The 11,350-nt window shown below is 41.7% G+C and overlaps 1 protein-coding gene and 1 long non-coding RNA gene across 2 annotated transcripts; one reads left to right on the top strand and one right to left on the bottom strand.

Annotated features, from left to right (window-relative positions):
- The first annotated feature begins 7,059 nt into the window (after positions 1–7,059).
- LOC120904432 lies at positions 7,060–8,992 on the top strand. The gene is made up of 3 exons (XR_005739753.1): positions 7,060–7,144; positions 7,270–7,379; positions 8,905–8,992. It is a non-coding gene; the product is annotated as an uncharacterized LOC120904432 (long non-coding RNA).
- On the bottom strand, positions 8,278–10,357 carry LOC120904431 (probable E3 ubiquitin-protein ligase makorin-2). The gene is made up of 2 exons (XM_040314394.1): positions 10,047–10,357; positions 8,278–9,964 (listed from the first exon to the last, which is right to left on the bottom strand). Exon 2 carries the CDS (start codon positions 9,949–9,951, stop codon positions 9,454–9,456), a length of 498 nt encoding a protein of 165 aa, XP_040170328.1. The 5' UTR covers positions 9,952–9,964; positions 10,047–10,357; the 3' UTR covers positions 8,278–9,453.
- Between the last annotated feature and the right edge of the window lie 993 nt (positions 10,358–11,350).

The following is an 11,350-nucleotide window of genomic DNA, read 5'->3' as shown; positions in this document are numbered from 1 at the left end:
AAGTAAGTAAACATTTTCCAAAATTTGGTTTGAATTTGGCTCAAAAGGACGTCTTTCTACACCTGGCGGCAGTTACTGGCCAATGGTTGAAAGAGCCTCAGCTTCCGGGTGTGTGTGTGTGTGTGTTTCTTTTCTTCTTTCGGCGGCATTATCTCGCGATCCAACCGGTGCCCTCACTCCAGAAGCGCGAAGGATAATAATGATGGCATTATTTGTCCGACGATTAGTTTTTTTTCGGTCCTCCTCTTCCCCTGCAACAGAAAACCAAAAAAAAAGAAGTAAAGACGGCCATAAAAGCAAATGGAACATTAAAAGCGGCATCATATGACCGGCGCTGCGCTGCGATAGGAAAATTACGGAAAAATTAGTCCACCGGTGGTGCACCGGTGCGAAATCTCCGGCTCAGCTGGCAATGGCGGACGAGCCATTTCGGTTCCATTATCGTTTTAACTCGCCCTTGCGCCTGCAGTTAGACTTTGTACTTTCGTCCAAAGCAAGCCAGGAGCGTGAGAAGGAGTTCGGTCTTGAGCTTGCTTTCCTCCCTATGTCCCTCCCCAAAAAAAAAACGACATAACAACAGTCATTAATGAAGAAAGTGTAAGTGAGAGGGTAAGTGTTTGTGGGTGTGTGTATGTAAATTTGCAAAGTGAAAATTTTTGGTAATAAAAGTATCCTTTTTTGTGTTTGGTTGGTGGTTTGGCTAAAACAACAACCTTCCAACCATTAAAAAAGCCACTGGCCAGTCTGGATGGGATGGACACATTAAAGGGCTTTTAGTTGGCGGTGCTAAAGTTGGGATCGATGTTCCGGTAATGGCACGGGGCTGAGCGGAGTTGAGTTGAGTGGCAAAATTGGACAAGAATTATGATGATACGGTGTCCTAAGGCACGTTTAAACATTGGCATGATTTGGTATGAGTGAAATATGTTTTAAATTCCAACTCAGTCAACTCACTTCCCAGGCATTACCTGGTCTTAATTGCTGTCTGTCCTCTTCATTATACCAGCCTTAATTATGAACGTCTCAATCTTAGCTAGTTGTCCTGAAAGTACCTTATGGTCTGGGTCGTGGGTCGTCGTCAATTGAATGTCTACCAATAAGTTGGATCGTTAGTAGTATTATTATGCCTGTATTCCGTATTCTGGATCATGGTTTCGTTCATCAGTAAAGCTTCTTACTCAACTTGTTTTTATAATTTCAGAAATAATTGTACATTAGATGCAAAACGACTGGAATTGTGTTTATTTTAAAAACGTTACATACTCAAATGTACCAATACCATTCGTTTGGCGATGGTGGTTGTTACGAACCGAGCTTCTCCGGCAGGCCACGCGAAGGTTTGGCCCTCAGCAAAAGTTGCAGGGTTGTAACGGAGGAGAAACAAACAGCAACAGAGTGGACAGAGTATTTGATACTTCGCCTACTAACCAGTCCTTCCCGCTAGTTGCTTCTGATCCAAAGGTTGGGAAGCCTTGGCAGACGGAAGGGTGTGTTTGGTTCGGAAATCCAGGGGCTCTGTCCTATTTCGGATATTAGAATTAAACCTCTTAACTCCAAGAGCTTCTGCGTTTGAATCCGTCATTATTGAAAATATGGCCTACTTTTATACTAAATTTATCCTTACAAGTTTACCCGAATATCCGTTCGGACGGGATAATTCGTGTTTCCAGAAACATCTTATTTTGCCGTGGAAGGATAAACAATGGTTACTAGGATCAAATTGGTAAAAAAAGAAATTTAGAATCGCGTGTGTAACAGTGGTAGTGCTTTTAATTACAACATAAAATTTGGTAAAAGTGGTATAGGTTTTACATTTTCCCCCCCATAATCTCAGTGTTAAATTATTGCGTCCCAGTTTGTGCGGATGGAAACCATTTTCTTTGTCAGGAATTTTGAAAACTCTATCCAAAAAACCTTCCCGGAAGTAAGCACGCAAAGTGTGGGGGTTTCTCCTTTTACATTCGGCCTACTTTTAGCTTAATTTCAGGTTCTGGCTATCCTCCCTCTGGTGAAGCTGGTGTACATACAACACTCCACCTAGTTCCCCTCTGGTTAAACCAAACTCCCTCTCTCTATCTCTCTCTCTCTCTCCAGCCCCACCAACTAACCTGCATTATTTACTTATCCTTTCTTGGTCCTCCCCACGCAAACACAAACCCACTTGAAACCCCCCGTGGTGCCAGCGACGCATCCAAGCAACCGGAGATTCAAATCTTTCACTCACTGCCCTCAACCCCTCCAACAAAAAAAAAAAGAACCAGAGCATCCATGGACGACAGCAGCAGTCCCCCAAAAAATGAACGAGAGAGGACAAATGAATAAAAATCCCATTTTTTTTTCGCGCGACCCCAAAAGCCGACCTCGCGCTCGACCGTTTTATTTACTTTGGGATTAAAAAATTATAAAATTACGCAAAGCTCCGTTGCCGTACCCGCGTCGTGTACCCTTGTCCGCGCACTTGTGCTTTGTCCGTGCCCTTCTTCAACGGGGTTGACCTTTTCAGGAGTTGCCCTTTCCTTGCAATTGCTTAGAAAGTGTGTGTGTGCGTTGGAAAAGAAGGACCAAAAAATGGACACTGTGATAATCAAGAAGAAAAAAAAAGAATCTCCATCCTCCCGTGCAAAAGTTCCTTTTCCAGGTCCAGTTGTCCCCCTTCGTCACAACTGGGTCTGGAGAGCTCGGCCGCGCAAAGGAAGAATTCAATAATTTATAACATCGCAGCTAATGCGCTAAGGCGAGTGCACAAAGTCTTAGGCTTTCGAGAGGAGGGTGTGTGTTATCAGTGTGTCTCTCGATCACTCTTTCGGTCACACAGGACTAAAGGGCCGCTCGCGCTGGCTGATGAAAAATCTTCAAATTTATTATCCCCCTTGCGCGCAAACGTCCTTTTGACCAGTGTCGCCGCCGCCGCCGTTACGCCACATTTGAAATTCGCGATTCATTAAATGGCCTTTCTGTGCGGTTGAGCCTGGGGTTTTGGGGTGCAAATATTTCACTCGATCCATTCCGTTTGGTGACCGACACTTGCCGGCGCTAGACAGACAGCAAATGGTGACTAAAAAGCCACTTCACACAGCGCTCGGGGAGAGGTACTAATGCACGCAGGCCAGGTGGTTTGTGGTAGTCGGGTTGGTTCGGTTTAACCAATTGCAAGCCATTTGCCGAAGCCGCGTCCAGCCAGTATTTAATTTCACGCTACATTTGAGCATAAAATGGCTGAGAAGTGGAGAAAGATTGGTAGTATTGTGGATGATGCTAAGGACACGGCTGTAAGTTAAACAGAATATGTTGTAAAATGTTGAGAAAAACAGGCAAATTTTAATAGAATATAAATGTTCTATACGAACTAAATTAGGCTGTTCCTGTGATATGCTCGTGGTTGAGATATAAATTTGAAGCTTTTCATTCTATCCTCAGACTTTGACCGTCTTTTATGCCTATAATCAGCTATAATTATATTAGAAATGGTGGTCTTTTAGATCTTCAATTTAGACACTTGATGAGGAGGTTTGACAACTTTGAAATTTTATTTATTTACACGTTTTGCCTTTTTTTGGACTCATTCAGGATTTAGCTCGCCTCGCAGATTAGTGATTCTCTCGCAGTGAATCAAATCATACGTGCGTCAAATAACTCTTTCAAAGATCAATGCGGGACGACTTTGTAAATGTTGCTTGGTGCAGGCTGTCCCTAAGATACGCCATTACATGAGTTTTCAGAAGTTTCCATAGTTTTTCGTACACTTTAAACTCTACTCTCTCCCGTTTTGGTGCAGGCACATTGGCAATTCCAACTGGATTCCAAATAAACCTCATTATCGTGTAATTTTAACGGTAGGTTGGTGTTTACAAAATATATTATTGTACATGATTATGACTGGAGATTAAAATTGGGCGTGCCTTGAATGTTTTTTTTTAAATGCAGCCAAAAGCGAATTTGTTTTGCATTTTACAACGTATGCATGAAATAATTGCTAAAGTTGCTAAAAAAAACTGTCAAATAAAGAAAACCACGTATTTATGAATTCTAGTATTTCCGCACATAAGAGTATCCTAGAGACCTTCTGGATTTAAAATTGCGGAACAAATAATTTTGATATAAAATATCTTAGTTGAGAGTTGAATAAGTTTTCTAATTACTAGTTTTTATAATAGGTTTTTTTCTAATGAAACAAATCTGAATAACATCTTGAAGATTAATGACATTATAGTTCATCCATGGGTCGATCTTGAAACTCGTGGCTCGAAGAAATGATACTTAAGTTCAACGGCATGGCTACTCTCGTGTGCTTTTCCTTGGGGATCCTTCGCCCGAGGATCACATTTGAGACGTATCGATCCACGATTCACAACGATAGATATATCGAACATTGGGGGCCTTCACGATTCTAGTCCGTTTTTTGTATGGAGTTTGACAGTTGGAGACTGAAATCATGTAAACAATGCATACAAAACCACACAAAAAACTAGCCTGCAATTTTCAGTCTAGATTATTATAGCCACAAAGCTAGAATTAAATTCGAGTACCTGCTCGAAAACAAGGGTTTGTTTACATTTATCCCAAGGTGCATTAAAGAGATCAGGTGATGCAATATAGAATCAAAGTGTATGTAGTCCAGCTGGTATTAGCATTTTTTATAACCAATTTTGAGCATCACTTTTTAACAGAACGAGTGAAAACTCAAACGAGCTTTCCGGAGGCTTGAAGAATACTCAAAACACTCTTAAAATCTTCATTCAGAAGCAGAATGGATAAAAATCAGCCTTCTAAATTCATACACCTTGGGATAAGCCCACCTGTATATTATACTCACTTAGATAGCTGCTCGAAAACTGCTATACAATGCAAACAGCTGACAGGCTGAAATTTCAGCCTACGAACTTAAAACGGAAAGGGCCCCATTCATGGTTTAGAGATGAATTAATCTCCAGAGATTCAAAATTTTTAAGATTCTTAATTTTTTAGTTAATTTTAAATTATGGAGATAATGTGTTATGCTTCTTAACAGGTCTAAACTTTCGTTTATCTTCATGAGCATGCAAGAAAATCATGAGTCATTAGAATTTCGATTCCTTTTATGTATTAATTTCATATTTGGCTCATATTTCACTCATTCATGTTAACTTCGACAATTCAATATCTGCTTAAGTTATCCTTATCGAAGAATATGAAATTATCTTTAATTTCGCAAAAAGCGAGCGACGAGAGCGACCCAAATTTAACCATTACCCTCCCTGTTGCCGTGAACGAGCTGCTCAGGTGTCTGAGTGCGTTTTTTCTCTACTGTGGTGCGCTTTTGCAAAACGAGCGTCTCACTCACCATAGTAGGCCGTCCGCGAAAACCCATCCCTCTCGCGTCATCCCCGCCGCGTGCGTATCTAACGCGAGCGGCCATTCGCGCATTGCTGACCCATCATCCTTTCGCTACCCGATTACATAGCATACCACGCGCAAACGCGCAATGCAAGAGTGCGCGTACCGTGCGGTGCGCGGAGAAGGGTGCGATTTTCATTTCATTTTAATACCAAATTGCTATCTTTCGCCGAGAGGAGCAACAAAAAAAAAAAAATACGATGGAAAAAGGGACGAGCAAAAAGCCCCACCACCAGGCAAGTGTATGGGGCAAGAGTATGGCGTCCAACACCACATCTCAATGGCCGACCTGGCGGGGTGGAAGCCCTGATAAATTAGGGGTAGATTTTCCTTGCCCACACAGCTTCCTCGATGCTTCTTTTTTCCTTGCCATGTTTTTATTCGCCCCTCGCAACCCACGAAGCCTTTCAGCCATTTTTAGGCTTTCCGTTTTAAAGGCCTTTTGCCGTTAGTTCGGTGATGTCCCTTACCCTCTGCTTCTGGCAGATCTTGTTTTTAAGCACACTCTCACTTAAAACTCTCTGTCCTCCCTGGCCCCACCACGAGGCCGAGGAGACATTAAAACACGAAGTTGCTGTGAAAGAAGCAATACAAGCGCGCAAGAAACAAACGATGCGCGCCGAGGAGCAGGAAGCAGAAGCCGCAGTTTAGGGGGCGCTCGCCCTCTTCGGAAAGCAAAGTGTTGCCTCCGTTGTGTTTTGGTGCGTGCGTGTGTCGGCGATTAAATGGCACAGAAAAAGAAAGAAAAAACTGGGCCGCCCAGGGGCCACGGTTGAGCAAGTGGCAATTTCTGGCGACGGAGAGGAAAAGTAGCGGGAAAGTAGAGAGGAACAAAAAGGATAACAACCGGAAGGGGCGATGGCGCAACTGATGTTGGGGGGGGGGGGTGCTGCGAAGTGGAGCTGGACGAATGAGGAGAGGAAGAGAACACGCCGACGACCGACCGACGGGACGTGAAAAATAATTTCCAGAATATTTAACCGTGAGGGGGTTGATTTTTTGTACTTTACGCTCTGCTGCTGGTTTTTTAACCTCAAACCACCCACCCACCAACCCACTCCTTACTGTCCATGTTCCACGCGTTTTTTCTTCTCCTTCTTTGGATTTTTTTTTATTTTTGTGTGAGTGTGTTTGTTGTCTTTCACTCTCCTCTTCATCAGGATACGCATTTTTTTTAGCAAGAAAAACCTTTCGGGCAACAGGATTCTTTGGGCCACCCTTACCAACAACAAAAGCATCAAAATTTGCCGATCGAGGGACACATTTGAGAGGAGGGGTGGGAAGCGGAAAGGACGAGCTAAGAACGCACCCCACCCCGAACGCGAAGGGTGGAAATGAAATTTGCATTTTAAAGGAAAGTTTTTGGGGCAGAATGTGTATTTGCCTTTGCCACTGCTGCTCGGTGGCGGCGAAGGTCTCGAAGAGTTGCCGCTGCTAAGATAGCATAAATTTACGTTCATTTTTAATGACGGTAGTTTGTTAGGAAGGATTTTTCAGCCCAGAGAACGGGAGGCTGCTCTTGCTACAGCAACACGAACCGATCCGAGTAAGCCAAGCGGAAGAGCATCCCAACAAAAAAAAAACGGCGAAAATTAATAAAAAGGAAGAAGAGCGTAAGGGAAAGTACGCTTCCGCGGAATGACAATCAAAGTAGGCAGGAAAAAAAAAGTGGCACCAGTTGGAACCAGCGACGCTAGCGAAGAAGAAAAAAATACGGTTATCCGTAGAAGTTAAAGTAAAGAAGGGACAAAAAAAAGTTTAAAAAAATACGGTAAGCAGATCTCAGCGCAAAGTAGAAACACTGCAGATGGAAATGTCTTTAATTAATGTTGGAATGTTTATTGCCACTTGTTTTAATTGATTGTAATTAACTTTTGAATAATTCTTTTTTCCTAGTGTGGTTGAGAAAATGAAGGGGAGATTAAAAGATTCGCAATTTGAAGGAACAATAGGGAAGAGAAAGCACCGAACTGGCCGAGAGAGACCGAGAGAGAGAAGAGTGCTTGGTATGATTTATTTGCAATGAATTATGAATTTTAATTTGCAGCTTGAGAGGGCAGCTTGTTTTGGGTGTGTGATAAGGGGTGTGCCATTGTGTTAAGATATGTAATTGGGTGTGTAAAGAAAAAAAAACTACATACAACTAACACATATCGATAGCTCATCAAATGCAATGTGTATTTGTTTTACAGGTGTAACATTCATTTTAATTGAACAAGTATGACCATCCTATTGGAATATATTCAAACAGGAACATCCTAGGGGAATCTCAGTTGTGCACAACTTAGGTTGCCATTACGTGTCGAACGATCGTCTCCACGATCGTGGGTTAAATAAGCAAAGCAATTTGTTATCAGAATAGGGTTTAGACTATAAAACATATCGAAATAATAAACTAAATGCATTTCCTAGTGATTTCCCGCTTTGTTCACGGTGAAAAAGTTATACATAATAATAAGGAAATGCATTTAATTGATTTTTAGCGTGTTTTTAATATTAATAGTTGAGGAATTGAAAATCCTTTCTTTTGGTGTACGATAAGCCATATTCTGATAAATATTTAATGAAATAGAGCAGAAATACCCTAAATTTCACGTTCACTTTCACGCAAGGTCTAAAGCGACCTTTAGAATGTGAGAATCTTATAAGAATTAGAACAAATGCAAAAGATCTTCTCGCATTAGACGGTTCTTTGTCAAGTCACCGTCCAGAAATCCAGACACAAAGCAGAAATACTAACCTTGATACATGAGGTTCAGTTATATCAGATCTTTCCGATGATTCAGCCGACTTTCTAGAGCCTGAGTCTTCATGCCACATTTTTCATGGGTTTTACTGCTTAAGAGCGATCTTATACGTAAGGTACGGTTTGGTTTGCAGAACGTAAATCCTCAACAGTACGAATAACGCTGATCAACTATCCTTTTGATATTTTTCTGTGACCATTGAACCCACTAAATGAAATAAAAGAAAATCCACAACAGCTTAAGAATGAACAAATTACAGGTTATAATTATAATTACAGGTAAATTGTCTCAAACCTCAGTTAACTGCAATACTCTCAACACTCACTTGAGCAATATGTTAAACCTACTCTGCATATTGAAGGCACATATATTGTTAGATTCTATCCTTCAAAGTGATCTTAGCGGTGACGATCGTTCGCAGCCCGATTCCGTGTGTGCCAATCCAGATTTGCGCTACAATGTCCTATCGCTATGGTAAAACTGAATCAATTTCCCCGCCAATCCACCAACAGCGCAAAGCGCTGATGGGATCTATTTGTCTTTCGCCACCTCCATGCAACGTACGTTGCACATTTTCTTACGCATCCGGTGCGCAAACGCCACACCTATTGCCTGTTCCATTCTTGCACATTAATGCACGTGGTCTTGTGGTGGATATTCTGCTCCTTGTCCTTCATTTCTTTACAGAGTATTTTTGAGATGCGTGGCATATTATATCCGTAAAAGTACAAAATCGCAATTTTTGGGCATCAAACCGCAACTTTAAATGTATTTCTGATTACAGGTGTTAGTTTGGGCTAGTAAATGAGTTGTTTTACATCGCTTACACAGAGTTCATGGAAAGATCGTCGTTTTTTGTGGGGCAGAGGAACTTAAAGATGGTCGTCCACTGCAGGCTACCAGGCTAAATCACTTGGATGATTGAACAGAACGCAAAATCTCAACAGTACTAAACTTAATCCTGTATGTTTAATGTTTTCTTGTTAGAAAGAGTTCATGAAATACGAGGCTACCATCACGTGTGAATGGTGTTGACCCGAACGTAACCGCTCGAAACTGTTCAGCTACTACGTAGCTATTAAACCAGTTCAGTTAGCTGATTAAATAAACATCAATTGTGTAATTGTTCCGCTTTCTAACCTCAAACAGTATGTGTAAAATTAAAATTCCAACCTTTCGTAGAATTTGTTACCTAACCTACCGAAAAGCAAACGAAATCGTATTTTAATTCACTCTAGAATGTCTAATGTGCTAAAACCCTAACATCCTTTTCCAAGGCCAGAGAAGTTACCTGCAACTGAACTATCATGGCTTACGTTTTCTACGGCTGTCTTTAAATGCAAATCGTTACTTCAGCAGCTCGCGCATGCCGGAAATGACATCGCTCGCCAAACGGACAAACACCTTGGTTGTAGCGCTTACAGTCGATCTTTTTGAGAATCGATCTGTGAATTGCGTACAGGCGCTTCTTCTCCCGCTCGTCCTCTGTCCAAACTTTGCAGGGAAAGAAAAAGCTCGAATGTACGCGACAGATCGGGCATCCCTTCCGAACAGTGTCGGGGTACTCGGTCGTACTGCGCCAGGTTTTGATACAGCTTACGCAGAACGTGTGCTTACATTTGGGCAGTATGCCAAACCGGCGCTCAGCGGGTGGATTCTTCTCCAGCACCACCTCCAAGCAGATGTCGCACGTTTTCTTGCGCGAAAACACCTTGTCTATCTCCTGCACCTGCGCGCTAATGCAGCGGGCCTTGTGCCGGCGGTTTTGCTCGTTATCACCCACGGCAAAGCAAAACTTGTCGCACAGGTCGCACTTCAGGAAAGCCATCATGTTTGCATCCGTTCTGTGGAAGGTGCGATGAAAACTCAGATTCAATCATTCTATCAACAACAAAGCGTCCGAGGCCATTGTTCTAGTATACTTACAGCGATTTATTTCGTTACTTCTTACAATGTTTAATCGGCTCGAAGATGTAGGTTCTAATGTTTACAGATACAAAATAGTTGCAGCGCTTCTGTAGCCACCTTCACTTTAGCAGCTTATTCGTCGAATGTCGGTTGTTCGCAAACGGAACACAGTTTCAAGTGGATTCTTCCGAACTGGCTCAAGCGTGTAGTGGTGTGCGGAACGCGTCGAGTAATTTGGAGTACCGGTGACAGGCGCAAACTAAAGTGGCTTCCCCAACGAGCAAATCAGCTGACGGTTACACATATCCATAAAATGATGCAGAATTGCTAAGTCTCTGGAATAATGATAAAACATATTTTTTTAAATATCAAAATATTGTTTTAAACGTTTGTTTTTTTAAGCGAAAATGTGACAAGCATTGCTTATAGTAATTAATCAAAAATTTAGTTCTCACACTTTCATAAGTACATGTAGTTAACGAGGGATACGCGGTTTTCTTAATTTGACAATTCCTTGACTAAATTGTACTGATTTGACACATCTATAGTCTTTTAAGAAAGCTAAAACCACTTCACTGCTTGGTGAGTATCATATCAAATAATTAATTTATTGGCTAATACTACCCTTTACACACTAAATTACATGAAAATTAGCTATATTTTGGCTGAAAACTGTGTGATTTGATAACGTAGACCAAAATAAGAAATTAAAACAAAAACACATCACACTCGATCAAGTGCGGATTACCGAGCGTGAACTATACGCGGTTTCTTCTCGGTACACATTAAAAGCGTATCCCGGGGACATTATGTACTGTGCAAAATATAGTTTTTTTTTCAATCAATTAATGACTACGAACCGTGGATGTAAAACTTCACAATACCGTTAACATGATCTGTAGTACGTAGTATCATTCGACAACTATCAACTATTCTTATGGATATGCCGAAACCGACCTCGATTTCGAAGCAGGTTCTAATTTCGGAACCAGTTCGGATTCCGGAGCCGATTTCGATTCCGGACCCGGTTCCTACTCCAGAACCGATTTCGATTCCGAACCTGGTTCCGACTCCAGAACCAATTCCGATTCCGGAACCAATCCTGATTCCGGAGCCAATTCTGGCAAACTTCAAAGCTATCCGGAATCGATTCTGAAAAAACTTCATTTTCTCATCTCTAATTGTTTACGTATTTTGTAGGAAGCGCCTGCAGTAGGTGTAATACCAACGTCACACGAAGCGTAAACAGAAAAATGCATAGAAATGCTAAAAGTTTAGAGTGAGACACAACATTTACAATCCCTATCAAGTACCCTAGACAC

Source organism: Anopheles arabiensis, chromosome 3 (genome assembly GCF_016920715.1).
Source record: "Anopheles arabiensis isolate DONGOLA chromosome 3, AaraD3, whole genome shotgun sequence".
Classification (NCBI taxonomy): domain Eukaryota; kingdom Metazoa; phylum Arthropoda; class Insecta; order Diptera; family Culicidae; genus Anopheles; species Anopheles arabiensis.
The sequence above is the reverse complement of the archived record's forward strand: the minus strand, read 5'-3'. Positions and strand labels throughout refer to the sequence as shown.